Raw genomic sequence first — 27,560 nt, forward strand, 5'->3', positions numbered from 1 at the left:
AGAGAGTTCAGCTAGAAACAAGTCACCCTGTAGAGAGATCAGCTAGAAACAAGTCACCCTGTAGAGAGTTCAGCTAGAAGAAGTTGCATTGTAGAGAGTTCAGCTACAAAGAAACTACCATGTAGAGAGTTCAGCCGCAAACAAATCACCCTGTAGAGAACTCAGTTACAAACAAATATGACCTGTAGAAAGATCAGCTAGAAGAAGTTACCTTGTAGAGAGTTCAGCTACGAACAGATCACCCTGTAGAGAGTTCAGCTACAAACAAATCACCATGTAGAGAGTTCAGTTACAAAAAAACCACCATGTAGAGAGTTCAGCTGCAAACAAATCACTTGTAGAGAGTTCAGCTAGAAACAAAAGTCACCATGTAGAGAGATCAGCTAGAAACAAGTCACCCTGTAGAGAGTTCAGCTAGAAGAAGTCACATTGTAGAGAGTTCAGCTACAAAGAAACCACCATGTAGAGAGTTCAGCTGCAAACAAATAACCTGTAGAGAGTTCAGCTAGAAACAAGTCACCCTGTAGAGAGATCAGCTAGAAACAAGTCACCCTGTAGAGAGTTCAGCTAGAAGAAGTCACATTGTAGAGAGTTCAGCTACAAAGAAAGTACCATGTAGAGAGTTCAGCTGCAAACAAACACCCTGTAGAGAACTCAGCTGCAAACAAATCGCCCTGTAGAAGATTAGTTAGAAGAAGTTACCTTGTAGGGAGTTCAACTACAAACAAATCACCCTGTAGAGAGTTCAGCTACAAAGAAATCATCATGTAGAGAGTTCAGCTGCAAACAAATCATCCTGTAGAGAGTTCAGCTATGAAAAGATCACCCTGTAGAGAGTTCAGCTAGAAGAAGTCACCTTTTAGAGAGTTCAGCTACAAAGCAACCACCATGTAGAGAGTTCAGCTGCAAAAAAAATCGATCACTCTGTAGAGAGTTCAGCTAGAAGAAGTCACATTGTAGAGAGTTCAGCTGCAAATAAATCACCCTGTAGAGAATCCAGCTACAAACAAATCACCCTGTAGAAAGATCAGCTAGAAGAAGTTACCTTGTAGAGAGTTCAGCTACAAAGAAACCACCATGTAGAGAGATCAGCTGCAAACAAATCACCTGTAGAGAGTTCAGCTAGAAACAAGTCACCCTGTAGAGAGATCAGCTAGAAACAAGTCACCCTGTAGAGAGTTCAGCTAGAAGAAGTTGCATTGTAGAGAGTTCAGCTACAAAGAAACTACCATGTAGAGAGTTCAGCCGCAAACAAATCACCCTGTAGAGAACTCAGTTACAAACAAATATGACCTGTAGAAAGATCAGCTAGAAGAAGTTACCTTGTAGAGAGTTCAGCTACGAACAGATCACCCTGTAGAGAGTTCAGCTACAAACAAATCACCATGTAGAGAGTTCAGTTACAAAAAAACCACCATGTAGAGAGTTCAGCTGCAAACAAATCACTTGTAGAGAGTTCAGCTAGAAACAAAAGTCACCATGTAGAGAGATCAGCTAGAAACAAGTCACCCTGTAGAGAGTTCAGCTAGAAGAAGTCACATTGTAGAGAGTTCAGCTACAAAGAAACCACCATGTAGAGAGTTCAGCTGCAAACAAATAACCTGTAGAGAGTTCAGCTAGAAACAAGTCACCCTGTAGAGAGATCAGCTAGAAACAAGTCACCCTGTAGAGAGTTCAGCTAGAAGAAGTCACATTGTAGAGAGTTCAGCTACAAAGAAAGTACCATGTAGAGAGTTCAGCTGCAAACAAACACCCTGTAGAGAACTCAGCTGCAAACAAATCGCCCTGTAGAAGATTAGTTAGAAGAAGTTACCTTGTAGGGAGTTCAACTACAAACAAATCACCCTGTAGAGAGTTCAGCTACAAAGAAATCATCATGTAGAGAGTTCAGCTGCAAACAAATCATCCTGTAGAGAGTTCAGCTATGAAAAGATCACCCTGTAGAGAGTTCAGCTAGAAGAAGTCACCTTTTAGAGAGTTCAGCTACAAAGCAACCACCATGTAGAGAGTTCAGCTGCAAAAAAAATCGATCACTCTGTAGAGAGTTCAGCTAGAAGAAGTCACATTGTAGAGAGTTCAGCTGCAAATAAATCACCCTGTAGAGAATCCAGCTACAAACAAATCACCCTGTAGAAAGATCAGCTAGAAGAAGTTACCTTGTAGAGAGTTCAGCTACAAAGAAACCACCATGTAGAGAGATCAGCTGCAAACAAATCACCTGTAGAGAGTTCAGCTAGAAACAAGTCACCCTGTAGAGAGATCAGCTAGAAACAAGTCACCCTGTAGAGAGTTCAGCTAGAAGAAGTCGCATTGTAGAGAGTTCAGCTACAAAGAAACTACCATGTAGAGAGTTCAGCCGCAAACAAATCACCCTGTAGAGAACTCAGTTACAAACAAATATGACCTGTAGAAAGATCAGCTAGAAGAAGTTACCTTGTAGAGAGTTCAGCTACGAACAGATCACCCTGTAGAGAGTTCAGCTACAAACAAATCACCATGTAGAGAGTTCAGTTACAAAAAAACCACCATGTAGAGAGTTCAGCTGCAAACAAATCACTTGTAGAGAGTTCAGCTAGAAACAAAAGTCACCATGTAGAGAGATCAGCTAGAAACAAGTCACCCTGTAGAGAGTTCAGCTAGAAGAAGTCACATTGTAGAGAGTTCAGCTACAAAGAAAGTACCATGTAGAGAGTTCAGCTGCAAACAAACACCCTGTAGAGAACTCAGCTGCAAACAAATCGCCCTGTAGAAGATTAGTTAGAAGAAGTTACCTTGTAGGGAGTTCAACTACAAACAAATCAACAAGAACACTCTATACACTCTAAAACAACAAGATAGCAGCAATTTAAACATTAAAGTAAAACGGTCTTTATACAGTGGAACCTCAGTTATCCAGATCCCACTTATCTGGATTCTCGGTTAACCGAACTACGGTAATGAATGCTCTATTAGAGTAGTGACTGTTCTATTAGGGTAGTTGATAATACTAAAATTTTAAAAATGTTCTTTATGCTATATTAAGGCTGTTTCTACTAGTGCTGCCACGATATAGAAAAACTCTACATCATCAAGGTTTATATCACTATATAAACATATATCACGATATCAAGACACACGGTAGTGTGTCGTGCGGCCCAAGAAGCCGGCGTGCCACACCGTGAGTATATTAACAGGAAGAAAGAAAACGCAATTTTCACACCTATGTAGCTCTGTGACCCCTTACCCGATTGGAACCAAATTTCCTAGAGAGGTGCCGGCCAGTAAGGGGAGTCTACATACCAAATTTGAAGAAAATCGCTGAAGCCATTTCCGAGATACGAGCGAACAAAATTTCGTTTTAATTTCTTCGTTCTTCTTCATCTTCTTCTACTTCTTCATTTCGCACAGTTCGCAAAATCCGCCATAAAACACGAATGCGTGCTCGGATCGGGCTGAAATTTGGTACACTTAAAGGGCTCATTAAGGCGGATCTGTGTACCAACTTTGGTAGGAATCCGATGAACATTCACGGAGTTATGACCGATTATTTGCGTAAAATAAGGTCGAAGGTCTGTCACGCCTACAGGGTAAACTCCTTTGAGGAATCAGTTGAAAATTGCTATGTAGATGGAGCAACCATCGTAGGAGTGCCTTTTTGTGGTTTGAAAGGAATCGGGATAAAGACCACGGAGATATGACACAAAACCACGTGTTGATTCCGCGTGTTGGCATTTTTTTTCTTTCCAGTTGCCTGTCCATACCTCTATGATCCTTCCAATGGAATGCTCACTTGTTCATTTGGGGGTGACAGCATTGCTTATGATGGAGAGACTTGTGATTACACATGCGACATTGGTTATATTTTAACTGGTACTGCCACTAGGACCTGTCAGGGTAATGGTACATGGACTGGCACTGAAGTTATGTGCAATAGAGGTAAAATGTAATGTATTACACTTTAATTGAATCATTTTCTTGTATGCGGTTACCTGTCAAATACCTAGAATTCCTGACTAGCGTTAAGAAGTTGTGGGTTTGAATCCGCGTGTTGGCATTTTTTTTCTTTCTACTCAATATCTTTTTATGTACACCTTTTTTAGAACATGACTTTTAGCTCATTGTATCGGGCCACACAACACACTATCATGTGTCTTGATATTTGGTTCCCAATATCAAGACACACGATAGTGTGTCATGTGGCCCAAGAAGCCGGCACACCACACCGTGAGTATATTAACAGGAAGAAAGAAAACGCAATTTTCACACCTATGTAGCTCTGTGATCCCTTATCCGATTGGAACCAAATTTGCTAGAGACGTGCCGCCCAGTTAGGGGAGTCTACATACCAAATTTGAAGAAAATCGCTCCAGCCATTTCCGAGATATGAGCGAGCAAAAGTTCATTTTAATTTCTTCGTTTTTTTTTTCTTCTTCATCTTCATTTCGCACACTTTGCAATAGTCACCATAAAACACGAATGCGCGCTTGGATTGGGCTGAAATTTGGCCCACTTAAAGGGCTCATTAAGGCGGATCTCCGTACCACCTTTGGTAGGAATCCGATGAACATTCACGGAGTTATGACCGATTATTTGCGTAAAATAAGGTCAAAGGTCTGTCACGCCTACAGGGTAAACTCCTTTGAGGAATCAGTTGAAAATTGCTATGTAGATGGAGCAACCATCATAGGAGTGCCTTTTTGTGGTTTGAAAGGAATCGGGATAAAGACCACGGAGATATGACACAAAACCCGACCTGTGTCAAAATTACGCGATCGATTTTTATGAATAAAAAAACTATTAGTTTACGTGTCTATCCTCGTGTCTATCAGGCAAACCGCTTAGAGCAATGAGCTGAAAATCAGTATGTAGCTGGAATAATCATCATAGAAAGTCCTTGCAGTAGTACAGAAGAATTGGATTACAAACCACTGAGTTATGATTCGAAAGGCAACTACGTGTAGCAAATGCGAGATCGAGATACTCTAATAGAACAGTCACCCTAATAAAGCATTCAGCTGCATTTATAATTTACTCAATTATATTACATTGCAAATTATTCTGTAGGGAATTCAGTTACAAACAAGTCACCCTGTAGTCAGATCAGCCAGAAGAAGGTACCTAATAGAGAGTTCAGCTACAAAGAAACCATCATGTAGAGAGTTCAGCTCAAACAAATTGCCCTGTAGAGAGATCAGCTAGAAGAAGTTACCTTGTAGAGAGTTCAGCTACAAAGAAACAATCATGCAAAGTGTTCAGCTACAAACAAATCACCCAGTAGAAAGTTCCGCTATGAACAGATCACACTGTAGAGAGTTCAGTTAGAAACAAGTCATGTTGTAGAGAGATCAAGTAACCTTGTAGAGAGTTCAGCTACAAAGAAACCACCATGTAAGAGAGTTCAGCTGCAAACAAATCACCTGTACAGAGTTCAGCAGGAACAAGTCACCCTGTACAGAGATCAGCTAGAAACAAGTCACCCTGTAGAGAATTCAGCTACAAACAAATCACCCTGTAGAAAGATCAGGTAGAAGAAGTTACCTTGTAGAGAGTTCAGCTGCAAACAAATCCCCTGTAGAGAGTTCAGCTAGAAACAAGTCACCCTGTAGAGAGATCAGCTTGAAACAAGTCACCCTGTAGAGAGTTCAGCTAGAAGAAGTCACATTGTAGAGAGTTCAGCTACAAAGAAACTACCATGTAGAGAAACAAATCACCCTGTAGAAAGATCAGCTAGAAGAAGTTACCTTGTAGGGAGTTCAGCTACGAACAGATCACCCTGTAGAGAGTTCAGTTACAAACAAATCACACTGTAGAGAGTTCAGTTGCAATGTAGAGAGTTCAGCTGCAAAAAATTAATCTCTCTGTAGAGAGTTCAGCTAGAAAAAGTCACCTTGTAGAGAGTTCAGCTGCAAATAAATCACCCTGTAGAGAATTCAGCTACAAACAAATCACCTGTAGAGAGATCAGCTAGAAGAAGTTACCTTGTAGAGAGTTCAGCTACAAAGAAACCACCATGTAGAGAGCTCATATCAGTACACACTTCACAAAACCCAACAAAATCTCTTGAAACTATGGTTATCCGCTGATTTCAGTAAATTGTAGTAGTCTACTTACCCTTTAAACCCCCATTCAGCTGCCTGAATCAGAGCTCAGACCAAACACTCGTTCTTGGGCTTTTCCAGGTTAGCTTTAGCTACTCATTCTGTATCTCGTACAACTTTGTGGATAGTCTAGTAAGTAGTACATACTTGGTCCAAACTTAAGCAGTACCTGCCAGTGCCAACTCATTCAGCACAAATTGCTCATATAGCTAGACAACTTGGAAAGTTAAATATATCAAGACACACGGTAGTGTGTCGTGCGGCCCAAGAAGCCGGCGCGCCACACCGTGAGTATATTGACAGGAAGAACGAAAACGTCATTTTCACACCTTTGTATCTCGGTGATCACTTATCTGATTGGAACCAAATTTGCTACACAGTTGCCCGCCAGCCAAGGGAGTCTACATTCCAAATTTGAAGGAAATCGCTCCAGCCATTTCCGAGATACGAGCTGCCAAAGTTTCGTTTTTTTTTCTTCGTTTTTTTTTTCTTCTTCTTCTTCTTCTTCGTCTTTTCGCACACTTGCAAAAATTGCTATAACACGCAAGCGCGTACTCCGATCGCCTTGAAATTTGGCACACAGAAAGGGAGAACAAAGGCGAATCATAGCATCAAATTTGGTACAAATCCGATGAATGGTTCAGGAGTTATGACCGATTATTCGCGTAAAACAAGATCGATTTGTTGTCACGCCTACAGGGTAAACCGCTTCATGGAATGAGTTGAAAATTGCTATGTAGATGGAGTAACCATCGTAGGAGTGCCTTTTGGTGGTTTGAAAGGAATCGAGATAAAGACCACGGAGATATGACACAAAACCCAACCTGTGTCACAATTACGCGATCGATTTTTATGAATAAAAAAGTATTAGTTTTCACGCCTACTAGGCAAACCGCTTAGAGCAATGAGCTGAAAATCGGTGTATAGCTGGAATAATCTTCATAGAAAGTCCTTGCAGTAGTACAGAAGAATCGGATTACAAATCACTGAATTATGATTCGAAAGCCAACTCCGTGTAGCAAATGCGAGATCGAGATACTCTAATAGAACAGTCACCCTAATAGAGCATTCGGCTAATTTATTATAGAATTTTATTACATCACAAGTTATTCTGTAGGGAGTTCAGCTGCAAACAGTTAATCTTATAGACAGTTCAGCAAGAAGACAGTCACCATGTGGAGAGTTAAGCAAATATATCACTATAGAAATTCAGAACATTATTACAAGTCACCCTGAAGAAAGTTCAGCTATAAACAAGTCATGCACTGTGTAGAGAATTCAGCTACAATTAAGTCACTCTCTAGAGAATTCAGTTACACAGAATTCAGCTACACACAAGTCACTGTGGAGAGAGTTCAGCTACAAACAAATTACCCTTTAGAGTGATCAGCTACAAACAAAACACTTTGCAGGGTGTTCAGCTGCAACAAATCAACCTTTAGAGCAATCAGCAATGAACAAATCAACACAAATCTACCTGTAGAGAGATCAGCTAGAAACAAATCACCCTGAAGAGAGTTCAGCTACAAAAAATCACCCTGTAGAGACATCAGCTAGAAACTAGACACAATGTAAGGAGTTCAGCTACAAGCAATCACCCTGTAGAGAGTTCAGCTAAAACAAATCAACCTACAGAGAGATCAGCTACAAACAAATCACCTTATAGAGAGTTCAGCTACAAACAGATTACCTGTAGATAGATCGGCTTCAAACAAATCAACCTGCAGAGAGATCAGCTACACACAAATCAACTTGTAGAGAGATCAGCTACAAACAAATCACCCTGTAGAGAGATCAGCTAGAAACTACACACAATGTAAGGAGTTCAGCTACAAACAAATCACCCTGTAGAGAGATCAGCTACAAACTAGACACAAAGTAAGGAGTTCAGCTACAAGTAAATTACCCTGTAGAGAGTTCATCTACAAACAAATCAACCTGTAGAGCAATCAGCTAGAAACAAATCACCCTGAAGAGAGGTCAGCTACAAAAAATCACCCTGTAGAGAGATCAGTTAGAAACAAATCACCCTGAAGAGAGGTCAGCTACACAAAAATAACCCTGTAGAGAGATCAGCTACAAACAAATTGCAATGTAGAGAGATCAGCTACAAGCAAACACCCTGTAGAGAGTTCAGCAACAAAGAAACCACCATGTAGAGAGTTCAGCTACAAACAAATTACCCTGTAGAGAGATCGGCTACAAACAAATCAGCCTGTAGAGAGTTCAGCTAAAACAAATCAACCTGCAGAGAGATCAACTACAAACAAATCACCTTAAAGAGAGTTCAGCTACAAACAAATTACCCTATAGAGAGATCGGCTACAAACAAATCAACCTGCAGAGAGATCAGCTACACACAAATCAACTTGTAGAGAGATCAACTACAAACAAATCACCCTGTAGAGAGATCAGCTAGAAACTACACACAATGTAAGGAGTTCAGCTACAAATAAATCACCCTGTAGAGAGTTCAGCTAAAACAAATCAACCTGCAGAGAGATCAGCTACAAACAAATCACCTTTTAGACAGTTCAGCTACAAATAAATTACCTTGTAGAGAGATCGGCTACAAACAAATCAACCTGCAGAGAGATCAGCTACACACAATTCAACTTGTAAAGAGATCAGCTACAAACAAATCACCCTGTAGAGAGATCAGCTAGAAACTAGTCACAATGTAAGGAGTTCAGCTACAAGCAAATCACCGTGTAGAGAGTTCAGCTACAAACAAACCAACCTGTAGAGCGATCAGCTAGAAACAAATCACCCTGAAGAGAGGTCAGCTACAAAAAATCACCCTGTAGAGATATCAGCTAGAAACAAATCAACCTGAAGAAAGGTCAGCTACAAAAAAAATCACCCTGTAGAGAGATCAGCTAGATACAAATCACCCTGAAGAGAGGTCAGCTACAAACAAAACACTTTACAGAGAATTCAGCTACAAACAAATCAGCTTGTAGAGAGATCAGTTACACACAAATCAACCTGTAGAGAGATAAGCTAGAAACAAATCACCCTGTAGAGAGTAGCTACAAGCAAAACAGCCTGTAGAGAGTTCAGCAACAAAGAAACCACCATGTAGAGAGTTCAGCTGCAAACAAATCACCTTATAGAGAGTTCAGCTACAAACAAATCACCCTGTAGAGAGATCAGCTAGAAACTAGACACAATGTAAGGAGTTCAGCTACAAGCAAATCACCCTTTAGTGAGTTCAGCTACAAACAAATCAACCTGCAGTGAGATCACCTACAAAAAAGCACCTTGTACAGAGTTCAGCTACAAACAAATTACCCTGTAGAGAGATCGGCTACAAACAAATCAACCAGTAGAAAGATCAGCTACACACAAATCAACTTGTAGAGAGATCAGCTACAAACAAATCACCCTGTAGAGAGATCAGCTAGAAACTAGACACAATGTAAGGAGTTCAGCTACAAGTAAATCACCCTGTAGAGAGTTCAGCTAAAACAAATCAACCTGCAGAGAGATCAGCTACAAATAAATCACTTTACAGACAGTTCAGCTACAAACAAATTACCTTGTAGAGAGATCGGCTGCAAATTAATCAACCTGCAGAGAGATCAGCTACACACAAATCAACTTGTAGAGAGATCAGCTACAAACAAATCACCCTGTAGAGCGATCAGCTAGAAACTAGATACAATGCAAGGAGTTCAGCTACAAGCAAAATCACCTTTTAGTGAGTTCAGCTGCAAACAAATCAACCTGCAGTGAGATCACCCACAAAAACGCACTTGTACAGAGTTCAGTTACAAACAAATCACCCTGTAGAGAGATCAGGTAGAAGAATTCACCTTGTAGAGAGTTCAACAACAAAGAAACCACCATGTAGAGAGTTCAGCTGCAAACAAATCACCCAGTAGAAAGATCAGCTAGAAGAAGTTACCTTGTAGAGAGTTCAGTTACAAAGAAACCATCGTATAGAGAGTTCAGCTACAAAGAAATTACCCCATAGAGAGTTCAGCTAGAAGAAGTCACCTTGTAAAGAGTTCAGCTACAAAGAAAACATCATGTACAGAGTTCAGCTACAAAGAAACCACCTGTACAGAATTCAACTACAAACAAATTACCCTGTATAGAGATCAGCTAGAAGAAGTTACCTTGTAGATCATTCAGCTACAACAATTCATCCTGTAAAAAGATCAGCTAGAAGAAGTCACCTTGTAGAGTGTTCATTTACAAAGAAACCATCATGTAGAGAGTTCAGCTGCAAACAAATCACTCTGTAGAGAGTTCAGCTACAAAGAAACCACCATGTAGAGAGTTCAGCCTCATACAAACCACCTTGTAGAGAATTCAACTACAACAAATCACCCTGTAGAGAAGAAATTACCATGTAGAGAGTTCAGCTACAAAGAAACCATCATGTAGGGAGTTCAGCTACAAGAAACCACCATGTAGAGAGTTTAGCTGCAAACAAATCACCTGTAGAGAGTTCAGCTAGAAACAAATCACACCGTAGAGAGATCAGCTGGACGAAGTCACCTTGTAGAGAGTTCAGCTACAAAGAAACCATCATGTAGAGAGTTCAGCTGCAAACAAATCACCCTGCAGAGAGTTCAGCTACAAACAAATCACCCTGTAGAGAGTTCAGCTAGACGAAGTCACCTTATAGAGAGTTCAGCTACAAAGAAACCATCATGTAGAGAGTTCGGCTACAAAGACACCACCATGTAGAGAGTTTAGCTGCAAACAAACCACCTGTAGAGAGTTCAGCTAGAAACAAAATACCCTGTAGAGAGACCAGTTAGAAGAGGTTACCTTGTAGAGAGTTCAGCTACAAAGAAACCATCCTGTATATAGTTCAGCTACATTTCAAGTCACCCAGTAGAGAGATCAGCTGCAAAAAATATCCTGTGGGGAATAATGGGCATGTAATAAATATATGTATATAATTTGTATAATTACTAATAAAATCAAAAAATAATTGAAGTACTAAAATTCTTCTTTAAGTTCTTCTTCCTGTAGTAAAGAAAAAAACACATGGGTTAAAAAAGCCCCAAAGCCAGCCATAGGCCGGCTTTGCAGTATACAAATACAAAAAGAAGTGATATCTAATCAAAAACAGCCAAGCTGTAAAAAAAGGTGCGGCCCCCAAAAAGGCCATGGTGAAAAAAGATGTGAAATCCAAGGTGGCGGCCAAGAAATGGCTGTGATGGTAGGTTAATGGTTACATTTTAATAACGACAATTCAGGTGAATTTTGTGCCGCTTGGCCTTGGCACCAAATTCACCTGAATTGTCGTTATTAAAATGTAACCATTAACCTACCATCACAGCCATTTCTTGGCCGCCACCTTGGATTTCACATCTTTTTTCACCATGGCCTTTTTGGGGGCCGCACCTTTTTTTACAGCTTGGCTGTTTTTGATTAGATATATATACAGTGTTGGGAGTAACGCGTTACTGTAACGCGTTACGTAATATTATTACTTTTGTGGTAACAAAGTAATATAACGAAATACGCTATGAAAACAGGTAATATAATGCTAGATACTTTACTTACAAACGTAACGCGTTACCTAAGTAATATAATTACTGTAACGAGTCTAATATGACGTAATATTATTACTAAAAGTAACGAAGTTAGTAATCTCGTTCGTAATCCTCTGAGTAACGCCTAACCACAACGAAGTAACGAGGCCTACTGAATGAAGCTTATTCACTAGCTTCTTACTTATAACCAAGATTTGCACATTAATCATGTCATGTGATAAGGTGGTAGTTTCACACGTGACAGCTTAAGGCTGTGGACACAAAGTAATATAATATGTAATATTATTACAGTTACTTTATTTTATGGGTAATATGTAACTGTAACTAAATAGTTATGTTGCAAGTAATATGTAATATGTAACTAGTTACTTTTACAAAGTAACTTGCCCAACACTGTATATATATATATATATGTACAAAATATTTTATATTGTGTTATATATTTGTTATGCTTGTACACTGTATGCGTGTAGGCTTTCAGTCATCATGTCTTCGGTAGCCTTGTCTTCTCTGGCAGGCCAGTCCCACTGAAGGTGCTCTCGAAGACTCTATTAGTTAATCGCATATACAGTAGGAAGCACAGACACATGAACTAGCTCTTGAACTAGCTAGCCATTATAATGCACTTGCTAAATATTAGCCAAAACGGAAACGCTTGTGAAATGCCAGCCAAAACGGAAACGTTACGCCAACAAGAGGTGTTGTGCAAAACATTAAACGCCGGGGGCCCCGAACATTTTTTGTCCGCTACTGTACGTACTTACATGTACAAAGACTATCTGAGTACTAGCTATTAAATTGTGGTACGCGTATCTTACACGATTTCACTGCGTGGTTTACTGGTTTTCCACTGTATGCTCCACGATAATATTGCGTGTTTCCACGCGACCTTCTAGACCACATGTGTACTTCCACTAGAAGTGAGGTGAGTACACAGACATGAGCCACGTACTAACGTGGCGTGGAATCATGCGTGTTCACACGTGATATGATGAAGTTATAGTTGAGCTGTACCGTAGCTATATCATATCATATCACCACCTTGTTATATCGATACTATTGATATATCAATACATAGTGGCAACACTAGTTTCTACACAGTTTCAGAGGTATGGACTTTTCAGACTTATGGACCACCCTGGTCCCAAGGGGTTCAGATAACTGAGGTTCCACTGTAAAGAGTTGGTCTTCGTTAGAAGGTGGTCTTTATAAAGAGGTGACCACTAATTGAAATTACCTATGTACCATTCCAATCCACTATTCCATTCCAGTGCACCATTCCATTCCACTGAATCCAGACACTCCTATAGAGTTCGGCTATGCTAGAAATCATCTCGTAGACAGATTAGCTACAATCAAGTCACAGCTACAAACAAGTTACCCTGTAGAGGGATTAACTACAATCAATTCACAGTGTAGAGAGTTCAGCATCCTGCTGAAAGATTATTTACAATCAAGATACCAAATAGAAAGTTTAGCTTCAAACAAGTTAGAGATTCCAGTTACATAACTAGTCAGCTAAAGAGCCCAGCTAACAACAATGCACCCAATAGAGAGTTCTATAGAGGGATCAGCTATAATCAAGCCACCATGTAGATAGTTCAACTCCAAACAAGTCACCTACATAACAAGACATCCTTTAGAGAGTTCTTCTACAAACAAGTCACCCTGTAGAGAGTTCAGCAACAAAAAAATTTCCCTGTGGAGAGTTCAGCTACAAACAAGTCACCCAGTACAGTGGTCAGGTCATAGTGTTCAGGTCATCTGATAGAGTTCAGCTACACCTAGAAACAAGTCACCCTGTAGAGAGTTCAGCTAGCCCTGTAGCTAGACAGATCAGTTACATTACAATTTGCCCTATAGAGCTTCAGCTACAAGAAAACTATCGTGTAGAATGTTCAGTTACGTTAATTTTTTTTCTGGAGAGGGTTTAATTAGGTTACAAGTCACTCTGTGGAGAGTTTGACTACAAACTATTCACCATGAGCCCGGTTACAAGTCTCCCTGTAGAGCATTTAGCTGTGCAAAAAAATTCAACCTTTATAGATATAGTGAGTTAATGTAATAATAACAAGTACACAAAAAAATATTTCAACTAGAGTAGGGATCATAGCACATCGACAAAAAGTACTGAAACAAGCTGGAGTAGTGCATGATATTAAATCACAGTAAACAATAAGAAGTGTTCTATCCCTACTGTGAATTATGGTTCCTACTGTAGTTGAAATTTCCAAATTTTTGTGTACTTGTTTGTTAACTTTTTTGTAAAATAAAATTACAGTGTATTATGACTGGTAAACCCAAGCATACCACATCAAAAGAAAGAAATCGCTTTGGTGCATGGCTTTGGCATGTGCCCCAGTTATCAATTATAGTCTGAAAAGTTAAGTATCCATTAAGCTTCGTTGTCAGCCATGTTCATACCATTACACAGCATTACAAATCAAGAACTGTTCGAAAAGCACCTCTACAATCAAAATACCCATTATGAAAAATATGGACAATTTCTGTTATGAAGGGAAGTCGATATGCACTACCACCAAATCAACACCTTTTGCTGTTGGCGAATATGAATGGGATACAAAAGAGGACACTGGTATATAAGTTTATGAAGAATGTATTGTATGTACTGTGGCATGCCAAAAGGTACCTCTCAGGCTGAAGCGATGTTGAACAGTGAAAATATGAAAATATCAAGTCTGTAGCCTTAGTCGTTATTGAGTTACCCTTGTTTGGAAGCATTAGTCAGTCAGTTACTCAGTCAGTCAGTAGACAGTTCTGTTCGTTTTTTTTTTTAAATCTAGAAACTTGTTGAAAGTATTTCGGGTCAATCTGAAAGCTTGTTTGGGCTCAGTTTTACTTAACCGATACAGCCTCATCATCATCAGAGAAAAGTGAGGCTGGTTTTTGGGTGATGATTTTTCTGATTGGCCATGCCCAAACCTTGTGGTCTCTACTATACAGTACTATCATACTGTATGATTATGATCAATCAACATGATTGTAAATCAGTGTAAATGTAGCTAAACAAGTAATAACACATCTCATTCTCCCTCACAATCCTCATTCCAGTAGTAAATAAAAAGAGGAGTTAAAAAAAGACCCAAAGCTAGCCATATATTGACTTCAGGTATGAAATTACAAAAAAAGAGTGATATCTAATCTGAAAACACCCTAATTGTAAAATAGGGTGCTACCCCCAAAAAAGCAAGGTTGAAAAAGATGTAAATTAAAGGTGGCAGTCATGAAATGGCTGTGATGGTAGGATAATGGTGAAGATTTAATAACAACAAATCACGTAAATTTTAGTGCTAAGAGCAGACGGAACCAAATTTACCATCACACCCATTTCTTGGCCTCCACCATGGATTTCACACCTTTTTTCATTCTTGGAGCAGCGCCTTTTTTACAGCCTGGCTGTTTTTTAATTAGGTTGTACCAATCGCACTTTTAATAGTACGTACACCACTCAAGTCAAATATCTGTACTATATACTTGCAACTGACCGATACTGATACTTGTAATATCAGTACTGATATCGATATAACATCAGTATTGGTACAGTCCTATGTGTTATTGTACTAGTATATCTGCAGGTGTAGGCAACCTCCCTTGTTTCCCTACTTTTTTCTATGATCCCTAATCAAACTTAAAATTCTTAATTTTGTTTGTTTACTTTTTGTATTATTATTATGACTGGTAAACCCACACATTTTGCATCAAAAGAAAAGATGGCACTAGAGGTAATGTTTTCGACTGAACGAATGCCTCAACTATCAATTACTGGTTAGAAAGTGAAGTGGCCATTATACTTTGCTTTCAGCTATGTTCAACCCATTACACAGCTCAACAAAAGAGGAGTAGTAGGAGAAGTGCCTCTGCAATCAATTAAGTCACCATGAAAAATATGGATGATTTGCACACCCCAACTAAGTATAAATTACTGACTCAAAAGTGGTGAAGTATCCATTACACGTATCGCGTTAAGCCTATCTCACAGTTTTACAAAATAATGAAGAACAGTAGGAGAAGCACCTCTCTAATCAGTCCAGTTACCATGGAAAGTACAGGTGATTCCTGTTTACAAACATAGGGAAGCCATCATGTTACCACCAATCAACACCTTGCAATTGGGCTCTTAGCAAAAAAAAAGGACACAAAGGAGGACAAAGGTAAGTAAGTCTATGATGCATGCATTGTACGCACTGTGGCTGGAAAAAATGCATATCTCGGGTGGAAGTGACATCGAACAGTGAAGAAATCAAGCCGGTAGCCAAATCCATAGTCGAGTTATGCCAAAGGCATCTATTAGTTAGTTAGTTAGTTAGTTAGTTACTTAGTTTAGTCAGTAAGTAGTTAGTTTTAGTTTAAATAGTTAATAATTAGTTAGGCAATAGTTTAGTTAGTAGAAAATTCAGTTAAACAGGAAATATATTAAATTTCATAGCTACTTGTTGGATGGGTTTAGGGTTGATCAGAAGACACTCTTGGGCTTGGCTATGCCTAACCAATACAGTAGACCCTCGGTTATCCAGCCCCCATTTATCCGGACCCTCGATTATCCGAAATTGATTGTGGTAAATAAAATGACGTCAACCCATGCATGTGAGAATAAAATTTCAATAAGGCGATGGATAAATGTAAGAGTATAGTATTAACTTTGGACAAAAACTTAAAATTCTTGAGTTACGTGACGACAATTATTCATTGGCAGCAATAGCTACAAAGTATGCATTGGTAAGAGCACTGTAAGTGATATTAAGAAAGACCGCCAGAAACTTCTCGAGTTTAAGAAGGAGGTGCTGCATATGGGAATGCATCGCCAACTAAAGACAATGCGGCTGGGGAATAATGTCGCGCTGGACAAGGTTGTTTATTTGTGGTTTAAACAAAAGCGAATGGATGGGATACCAGTAATGGGGCCTATTTTGTGCCAGAAGGCTATCCAACTCAGCAAGAAGCTGTTTGGAGAAGACTACGGGTTTGTTGCTAGTGAAGGGTGGAGATTGAGATTTTGTAACAGGCATGGAATATGATGTATTTCAAGCCAAGGCAAAAAGTTATCTGTTAATTCTGATGCTGCTGTGGACTTTGTACCCGCATTTCGTGACTTTGTCAGTTCAACGAACGTTTCACTAGATAACATTTTAACTGTGATGAAACTGGTCTTTATTTCCGTTTGTTGCCAGAAAAAACACTTGCTGCTTCATTTGAAAAGTCAGTGGATAGATTGAAAAAAGCCAAAGATCAGATTACACTGAATGTTTGTTTTAATGCTTCAGGTACCATTAACCTGCCTATCCACTTACTGGAAAGTCTAAAAAGCCCAGGTGCTTTAGAGGCATCAATATGGATCTTCTACCTGTTGTGTACTCTGCACAAAAGAATGCATGGATGGAATCTAGTCTATTCCATGAATGGTTTCATAGCCACTTTATTCCATGCATTCAAGAAAAACTAGGTGAAGCTGTGCTGGTCCTTGATAATTGTGCTGCACATCCTGATGCAAATGAGTTGGTTAGTGAGAACGGCAAGATTATTGCCAAATTCCTGTCTCCTAATGTTACATCACTTATCCAACCAATGGATCAAGGTGTTTTAGTTGGTTTGAAGCGTAGATATAAGAAAAAGCTGCTGGGTAGAATGGTATTCACAGATGAAGATGGAATGTCGATTGTAGATTTTTTGAAATCTGTCAACACGAAGGTAGTGGTGGATCTCATCAGTGATGCATGGGATGAGGTTAAGGGCGAAGCAGTTAAAAAGTCATGGGAGAAAATAATACCATTGGACATTGAGGATGATATCCAGATGGTGGAGTTTGATGAACACACTGCTGATGTATCAGAGATGGCAACGATGTTGAACAGAGTACAGGGTGAAGATAACCAAATTGGAGAGGATGATGTGTGTGACTGGTAAGAACAAGACAGAAATGATCAAGGTTTTAAAGTTTACACTGATGATGAAATCTGTGAAGGTATTCAGCAAGAAAATCCTGCAACTGGTAAAGATGATGTTAACCAAGATGATGATGATGATGATGATGAGAATACAGTTGAAAGATGTCCCATCTCTCATGGAGCTGCAGCAGATATGCTGGACAAATGCTTGAAGTGGCTGGAGTTTCAGCCAGAAGCTAACCTGTATAATTTGACCACTTTACATGAGTTACAATCCCTTGTTGTTAAAAAACAATAGGGTACATTGAAGCAATTATCTATAACAATTTTTTTCATGTACAAGTGGTTAAGCCTCAAAAATAAAGAGGAACGCTCACTTTGTGATAAAAGCATGGAATTTGGTGGAAATGTAGAGTAAAGCATTCTGAATCATTGCAGGATGGGAACCACCCAAATATAATTTAATTTAGTGGATTATTACACAATAAAAATAAACCATTAAATATCATTGATAGGGCAGTATCATTTCAAAAATGATAGATCAGTACACACGTACATTAATTTACAGCACATAAATTTTTTGCTACAATGGATGCAGTTTATGAAGTGATATGTCATACCTCTATATGGGGACCTGGGGACAAGCATTGAATTTACTTAACAAGAAGTTATGTTTCTTCCTGAATAGAATGGGGATGGAAACTGTCTGAAAATGGATTACTTCCTATGTTTTGTTGCAACTTCATAAGGTCTTGCCATGCAAGTACTATGCAAATGCTTCTGAGCCAACCTGTGCTGTTCAACCCTTTTTGCATGTGTTATATGTTGAGGTAATGCTTCTTTTGTGGGTGAAATATTTATAACTACAGTTGACAAAAAGGTTTGGCATGCTCCATTACATTGTTTGGCTTCAGATGTTTTAAGCAACATATTACATCTTTGCAAGCATCTCATCATTCAGAGCATAATCACTATTAGGAGCACTATAAAGGTAAGCCAAATGTTAAACTTAACATTTCGAATATCCCATCAGATTTTCTCCCACTAGCAAATACTGATGTAGTGTCAAATGGGTGGAAGAAAAGCAAAGTATTTGCCTTTTCATAACCTAGTTTTGATAGTTATTTATGTAGAAATATATAAAGGTAAATCTTTAAACTCCCATTCCTCTGTCAAACCCAAATCGTTTGCTGGGGCAATTACTAAACTAGAACATCAGTATCCATATTTAGTGGACCATGTCTTGTAGCATGAGCAGCAGGAATTAACAGTGTAGTATCAGTCACTTCATGGTTCCAAGGTTCAATTTCTGCTATTAATTCAGTGCTAACTTTGTTCGTTGAAAGAATTCTGTTAAGATGAGCTATTTATTTAATTACTTTGTGGTTAATGTCTACATTTTGTGTTTGGAGAAATATACGTAGCAAAGATATTTCTCTTCTTTAGTATTATTGTTACTCAAAAGGTGTTAGGTAATTGTGTTATTTAGCACACATCTTCTGGAACCTCCCCCAGCCTTATGAATGCATTGTTTGAAGAATAAAGATTCAATACAATGTCTAGCCTCTCAACATCTGCAAACAAATTGGGAACCAAAAATGTCATCACATTGTTGTCCGCATATTTCAAAATGTCTTGATATTACCAACAGCAGATCAGACTTGACTCATTACCTAACACAAGGATTTGGTAAGTTTAAGCCAGATGATTGATGGAGAAAGTACAGGACAACTTTTGTGAGGCTTTAAAGCATTTCTAATTTAAAAGCTGATTCTCTTGACTGCCATACAGTAAACAACCTAGCAGAGAGTTGACAATCTTTTTTGAGTGCTGCTGTTTTAAACAGTGTTTTGGCTCCAATTATTGAGTTAAACAAGTTTTGCTGTAATAGCGAGTTTGCCTCTGTGCCTAATTGTTTAGCATAAAAATAATTGACTGCATCTTCATTCAAATCAATCCTTAGGGTCTAGCATCTCTTTTGCATTACCCAGCTTAATAGAATTAACCTATTTTTCAAAAGGTGGTTGGTAGTGCAGAGCTTGTTCATGGTTCCTAGAACAGATTTTCCATCATCCACAAATTGATTTTATTCAAGCAATCCATCTCCATAAGTTGCACTATATATAACTCTGTGCAATTCTATTATGTGTTGATCGCTGAACACTAGTACTCCCATATCTTGAATGTGTGCTAGTAGCAGCATCCATAATTAACACAAGTGGATGGAAAAATTAGCAATTTAAAATTTGAGTAGGGACCACAGTAAAAAGAAAAAGCTATGAAACAAGGGAGGTTGCCTACACATGTAACCACACTAGTGCAAATTTATCCCTACTTTAGTCATGGTTATAGCTAAAGCTACCCGAAACAACTAAAGTAGGGATAAATTTACACCAGTATGGTTACATGTATAAGCAGGAGCTTATAAGCGCCGAAAGCTCCTGGTATAAGCAACCCCCCTTGTTTCATTTCCTTTTCATTCTACTGTGGTCCCTACTCAAATTTAAAATTCCAATATTGCATATCGCATCAAAAGAAGGAATGGTCCAGCTATAAATTGTTGTCTGAAAAGTGAAGTATCTGTTATGCTTCATTGTCAGCTATGTCCAGCCTGTTACACAGCATTATGAATCAAGATCTGTTTGAAAAGTGTCTCTGCAATTAAAATAGCTACTATGGAAAATATGGATGATTTCCGTTATGAAGGGAAGCCATCTCGCACAACCTTGAATAGTGAAAAAATCAAGCCAGTAGCCTTAGCCATTATTGAGTTACGCTTGTCTGAAGGCATCAGTTAGTCAGTCAGTCACTATAAAATTAGTACTAGTAATAGCATGGGTAGCAGTGAAATTTGGGATAAATATCACGAGTGTTGTATTTGAAATTTACCATTTCCAATACAACAAGAGTGGTATTTATCCCAGATTTCACTGCTACCCATGCTATTCCCAGTTAATACCATACTCGCTGCATATGCTGCATTAGCTTTGCTATGTACGCAATTTGTCACTATGTACTAAACACGTGTCGACACTAATTGGCGCTACATTGTTAACATAAATTCTAGCCAATGAAATTGCAATTACAACTTTTTCACTGCTGTCAGTGAAATACGGGATAAATTTCACTGCTACTATTGAGACTTTTGTACGGGCAGTGAAACAGGTATGGTATTATGTTTAATATATTTATTTTAAAACTGATTCCATAGCAACTTGTTGAAAGCGTTTCGGGTTGATCTGAAGGCTATTTTAGGTTTATATAGTTTTACCTAACCAATACTGCCTCCTCCTCATCAGGGAAAAGTGAGGGTGGTTTTTGAGCGATGTTTTTCATGGGCCATACCCAAACCTTTGTGGACCCTGCTATACAGTGATCCACAACAACAAAAAACATGATGTTAATCGATTCAGAGTATCAATGTAATTGTTAAAATGTGACCGAATTTGACAAAGCAAGGCTTTCACACACATCCAGTTTTATGACTTTGAAGGACAGTACAATAACTCGATGTAGGAGCATGCAATCTGTTAAAACTTTTGACCTGTTATTTACTGGGAAAGAATTGTGTAAAACTTTTAGGTAAATAGCTTACTGAGTAGTCAAGTTACAGTTTGTTAAAGTCAGAAAATTGGATGTGTGGAAGCCTTGTTTTGTCAAATTCGGTCACAAATTTTGGCTGCAATGCATTTCAGGTAAAATGCAGCTCTAGTGTGCAGTCATGATTATACTGAAAAATACAAGCAATTTACTATAAACATGTTCTTGCTACACACAAACATGTTTTCATGTTCATTTATATATAGAATGCATGTAGAGCTAAGAAGTGTACTTTTGTAAGGTTTCCTTGGTTCAAAGTTTTTCGAAAACGTTAATAATGGTGGGTTTACCATTGTAATTTTTAATGGTACCCATCCTAAAATGAAGTAACGTATCACCACACCAAATTTGGTGCTTTTATCACAAAGTGAATGATCATATGACTTAACCGCCCCACTATACAGTGTACAAACAGTATTGTTATTATAGCAACAGTTACTTGTATCGTGCATGTACATCATTTACATACTGTCTGTAATATAAATCCACCTGTATAGTGTGTGATTATGTGATTTTGGTGCCTCTTCACAAATTCAGTTATCTGAACACCCTTTCAAATGGAAATGTACACAGGGGGCCGGATAACCGAGGGTCTACTGTACTTCCAAGCTTTCATAAAGTAAAAATTAAGCTGTTTTCGGGTGATATTATTGGGCAATAAACCCCAAATCTCCATGATCCCTAGTCGTACAGTATGATGGTACTGTATACATTTAGTAGGGACCACAAAGATGTGGGTGTGGCCCATGAGAAAACATCACACAAACCCAGCCTCACGTTTCCCAGCCAACAATGAGGCAGTACTGGTTAGGTAAAACTAAGCCCAAACAAGCCTTCAGATCAACCCAAAATGCTTTCAACAAGTTGCCACGTAATTTAACAAAAATATTAAATGGAATTTTCTAGTGACTGACTGACCGATGCCTTCAGACAAGTGGAACTTGACAAGTGTAACTTGATAATGGATAAGACTACAGACTTGATTTTTTCACTGTTTGGCATTGCTTCGGCCCGAGAGGTGCCTTTTTTCATACCACAGTATGTACAATGCATTCTTCATGGTCTTACCATGCAGTGTCCTCCTTTGTGTTGCATTCATCTTTGCCGACAGCGAAAAGTGTCGATTTGGTGCCAGTGCACGTGATGGCTTTCCTTCGTAATGGGAATCATCAGCAATTTTCAAAGTGGCTACTTTGATTGCAGAGGTGCTTTTCGAACAGTTCTTGATTTGTATTGCTGTGTAATGGGTTGAACATAGCTGACAACAAAGCGTAATGAATACTTCACTTTTCAGACGATAATTAATATAACTGGGGCGTGCGGCGTGATTTCTTTTGATGTGGCATGCATGGATAGCAGGGATGCTTTTCGAACAGTTCTTGATTCGTAATACTGTGTAACGGGTTTAACATAGCTGACAATGAAGATACTTCACTTTTCAGACGATAATTGATACAACTGGGGTGCATGGTGTTATTTTTTTCTTTTGATGCAGTATCCATGGGTTCACCAGTCATAATAACTTATTATTCACAAAGAAAATCAACAATATATACACAAAAAAATGGAATTTTCAACTACAGTAGGTACCATAACACATTGATAAAATGTACTGAAACAAGCTGCTGGAGAAATGCATGATATTAAATCACAGTAAGAAGTGTTATATCCCTACTGTGCATTTCTGTTATGGTATCTTGAGCACAGTAGGGATATAACACTTTTGATTGTTTTACTGTGATTTAATATCATGCACAACTCCAGCTTGTTTCAGTACTTTTTAATGATGTGCTATTATGGTCCATACTCTAGTTGAAAATTCCAATTTTTGTGTACTTGTATACAGTACTATCATAATGTATAATATCTTATATAATCAGTTTATAATCTCATATTTGATCATTGTATTTAGGCAGGTTATGCACATTAATTTTTCTTTTTGTAAGTCACGTAATTGCATACCATGTTTTCAAACATTAATTGATTAGTTGTGTAATCTGTCTAGCAAGCCAATTCTAACAGGTTATTGGCCTAGTCTGAAACTTAGCAGTCTGATATGCTTGATGTGTTTTGATAATGGCAGAATCTAGAAAAGTGGCAGTTGTGCCATCATGTGGAAGGTCCAGTGCAAAATGGCATTTTATTAAAGAAAGACTCTGGAACATTGTCAATGAGACAGAAATTGAACATGAAGGCAATGCGAACTGAAGGGCAAAATTCATAGCAAGGTGTGATAAGGCCATCACAATTATTGTATTAGCAATATTTACTGTGTTTAATTGGGCAGGATTCAACCAATCCACAGCTACATTGCATACATAATGGACTAACCATTATCCTCTTTTGTGTCCCATTTCTTTTCCCACTATACTGTGTAAGTGTTGATTTGTAGTAATGCATGATGGCATTCATGAGAATCATTCATAATTTTCTGTACTCAGTAGATTGATTGCAGAGATGCTTTTTGTACTGGTCTTTGGTTGTAGCACTGTATAATGGGTCGAACATACTTGAAAATGAAATGGAAAGGCCATTTCACATTGATAGTCAGGGTATGTGTCTACACACAGTTTCTTTGGTGACTGGATGCAGAGGAGCTTTTTGTACTATTCATTGCTTGTAACACAGTATAATGGGTGAAACACAGCTGAAAACAAAGGGAAATAGCTATATTAGCTATCTCGCTGTTCAGTAATTAATAGTCAAGGCATGATGAATACAGTTGCTCAATTGATTTTTATGAAAATGTTAAAAATAAATAAATAAAATAAAACAAAAAGGTGATACAAAAAGTTCAACAAATGTAAAAAAGTAAGTATATTAACCCTTAAACCTGCACATAATTTTTAGGAACAATGTACTGAAAATGTTTTACGCAAAGCCTCAAACAAAACCCTGTGGCTATCGAACCAAGAAAGGTACCACTATGCAATTTGTGCCATTATATTTGTGATGTAATTAAGGAATAAAATAGTACCTAGGGATTTACCCTTCGATAAAAGCATGAAGTCAAAACTCGCCAAGAAACAACATGTACACAATTAAAACACACATGCCATTGCATACCTTCAGAAAATGGACCATAACTCTGTTCCAGTTCACTGTATCAAGCTGAAATAAATACTAGCAGCTTTGTCATTCATTAGAGAATTACGGTGTATAAATCTCACATGAGTCACACATTTTAAAAATGGCTACCAGACCATGCATTCATGAGGTAGGAGAAACCAGACGTCAATCTTCAGCGCATCATAACAAGTAAGTGAATGTTCTTACGACTATTCATCGTTGTCTAAGTAGCCATAATTAATTTATTGTAATTCTTGGATTTTGTAATTCATGAAATTTTTGTAATTCTTCAATTATTTTGCTATGCACTGCTAAGGAAGTGCTTGTTAAACAAACCACTTTTAACAACATATTATGCATAGACGTATCTTCTAAATTGTTTTATAGTTTGACTATAGTGTTTTTTCCTACAAATTCTCTTGACAAAGCCTCAAAGCTGCTCTTCATTTTTGTTCGTGTATGTTGGGGATACACCCCTTTTCTAACTGAAGGGATAGGCTATTCCTGGTAGTCTACAAGTCCTGCACCATTGTTTCTCAATTGTTAAATGCCTGTGAAACCTGGAGGGAAGGTAATTCACAGTCTGAGGAGAGTCGCCACACCCATATTTCAGACTGCTGAAAAGAAAGCACCTCAGAGCAAAGTTTACCAGTGTGAAATACTTCATTTCACTTTTACTTCTTTGACTGCTTTTACCATTAATGATTTTGCTCACATGGGTGTGTATGGACAAACATAGATAAGTGGATAGGTACTCACACACACTTTTACGAAACCAACCAGGTGTGCACACACAGAAGGCCGGCTGTGGGAGCATGGCTGGTTTAAAAATAATAATTACATTAATTCTTTCCTTTGATGTGGTATGCCTTAGTTCACAAGTCATAAATCGATGTTACAAAAGATAATAAGGAAAATTACATTTCAGTAGAGATTGAAGAAACAAAAAGAAATAAACAAGCCAGTCATGGCTACAACATTGACAGGATGTATAAATCTAAGTAGGAATAGAATGTGCACTAGAACAGCTGTAGATGTAGAAGACTTTTCTTGTTTCAATACTTTTTATTTCTATGATTCCTGCTCAAATGTAAAAATTCCTTACACTTGTTGCAATGGGTACGATGCATGTATTCTATAAAAACTTTGGCCATGACGATGTAAATTAACAGTGTTATCATCCTATTAAGAGGAGTTTGTATATCATTGTTTTGTTGTAGTAACTTACGGTTGGGCAATATTAAATTTGTGACATGTGATTATTACATGTATTGAGCTTTTAATGCTAATATTGCAAACCTGAAACACAACTACACAGTTTGGATAGCCTGTAATGTCAATATGAGTGCTTGTTTTCACTGAGAATTACTTTACAAACACAGCTTTTCTGTTAATAAATTAACCTAATGACATGGTAAGCAATAGTATATGAATTCTATCAAATAGGAGGCCCAGAATAGACACAAATTAACCCTTTAAGGACCGCTGCCGTAATATTACATCCAAAGTAGGTATTGCTCGAAAGACCAGTGCCGTAATATTACGTCCAAGATTATTGGCAGTAAACAAAGAGCTATAACTCCACAACAAATGAAGCTATTAGATCGAAACAAGGGCCACTGTATTCGCCATTCATAGGCGATTCTTTTGATATATAAGGCCAACTTATCACGCAAAACTAAGCCTGTGTAAAATGCCTAACAAAGCACAAACATTTAATATTTACACAACAATAAAACTAACCTTGTAGAAATCGCTCCATAACTTTGACTGTGTTCATCGTATTAACTTCAAATTAAACTCAGAGTGCTCACTATTTAGAGGCGAATAATTTGATATACAAGATCACGTGATGCGGTTTAAAACAACTAAAATGGCGGACTGTTTTTATTGATTGTGTCACGAAGAAATCGATCATGTGTAGGTGTTTGAAACTCACCTTAGTGCTTTTAAGACGTTGGTTCTACACTTTGGTAAGTTAGATAATGTTGTTTATTATTGTCAGGCGAGTCTTTTAGTATAATTTGTTATACAATTGAGCACTTGTAGGGGCTTTGTTGATGCTATAAACTTATTATATATTTTTAAAACACTAAATGCGCAATAATCATAAAACATGTGGGCTTTCAGGGTAGACTATGCACACAATTTTTGGTCCTTAAAGGGTTAAATGATAATTGTGATAATTATTGCAAAATATGATGTTGCCTATGCAATAATATTGCAAAGGCTAAATATGTGTGATAATTGTATTGAGGTAGTGGTGTGCGATATCAGGATTTTTATTTCGATATGTTATCGATACGATATTGGGGTAAATATCGAAATTTCAATATGATTTTCGATAATTTTTAATTGTGTGAGTGGTGTAATTACGTGGGCGGCCGATATTTATAAATATGCTTGAAATACACTTTACACACAAACTATTGCATAAAACTAATAATAAGCCTAGGAAACTGGTAGACAAGTTTTTAAAGTGGCTAGATAGTACAGAACCAGCCTTCATTTCTAGCGTGATTGTGCAATCACACACTAAATGCTGTAGATTTATCGAAATATGCGTCAATATTTTGATAATTATCACAAAATATTACTTTGTCGATAAACATTGAAATCTGCTAAAGCAGTATCGAAAATCGATACGATAACGATATCGACAAAATTATCGCGAAATCGATATTTTTTCGATATATCGCACATCACTATATTGCGGGCACTTGATTACGTCGATTTATTGAAATATTTCCCAACCCTATAGTACACCAAAGGAAACATTAGATAATAGATACAAGTGTTTGTTTGCATAGTGTCAAAAACACTTCCACTTTATCTGTGGCAAAGAAAAGGGATACAGAGAAAAAATATACTGAGCAATGGATTTGTTATAACGAATACAATGGTACAAGGTTCAATTTTGTACACCACTGCAGCCATATAGGTTTTATTATGTGCCAGTAATATATATCCAATCAAAAACAGCCAAGCTGTAAAAAAAGGAGTGCGGCCCTTGAAAAGGCTATGGTGAAAAAAGATGTGAAATCCAATGTGGCGGCCAAGAAATGGCTGTGATGGTAGGTTAATGGTAAAAATTTTAATAAAGACAGGTGAATTCGGTGCCGCTTGGTCAATTGGCACAAAATTCACCTGAATTGCCGTTATTAAAATTCTTACCATTAACCTATCATCACAGCCATTTCTTGGCCGCCACCTTGGATTTCACATCTTTTTTCACCATAGCCTTTTCAAGGGCCGCACTCCTTTTTTTACAGCTTGGCTATTTATGATTAGATTTCACTTCTTTTTGTATTTGTATACCCCAATACCGGCCTATGGCCAGCTTTGGGGCTTTATAACCTATATATTTTTCTTTACCACAGGAAAAAGAAAAA

General features: G+C 38.0%; 1 protein-coding gene across 1 annotated transcript; it reads left to right on the top strand.

Annotated features, from left to right (window-relative positions):
- The first annotated feature begins 16,945 nt into the window (after nt 1-16,945).
- On the top strand, nt 16,946-17,797 carry LOC136255060 (jerky protein homolog-like). Its single transcript, XM_066047778.1, has 2 exons — nt 16,946-17,507; nt 17,577-17,797. Exons 1-2 carry the CDS (start codon nt 16,946-16,948, stop codon nt 17,795-17,797), a joined length of 783 nt encoding a protein of 260 aa, XP_065903850.1.
- The last annotated feature ends 9,763 nt before the right edge of the window (nt 17,798-27,560 follow it).

Source organism: Dysidea avara, chromosome 5, assembly GCF_963678975.1.
Source record: "Dysidea avara chromosome 5, odDysAvar1.4, whole genome shotgun sequence".
NCBI lineage: Eukaryota > Metazoa > Porifera > Demospongiae > Dictyoceratida > Dysideidae > Dysidea > Dysidea avara.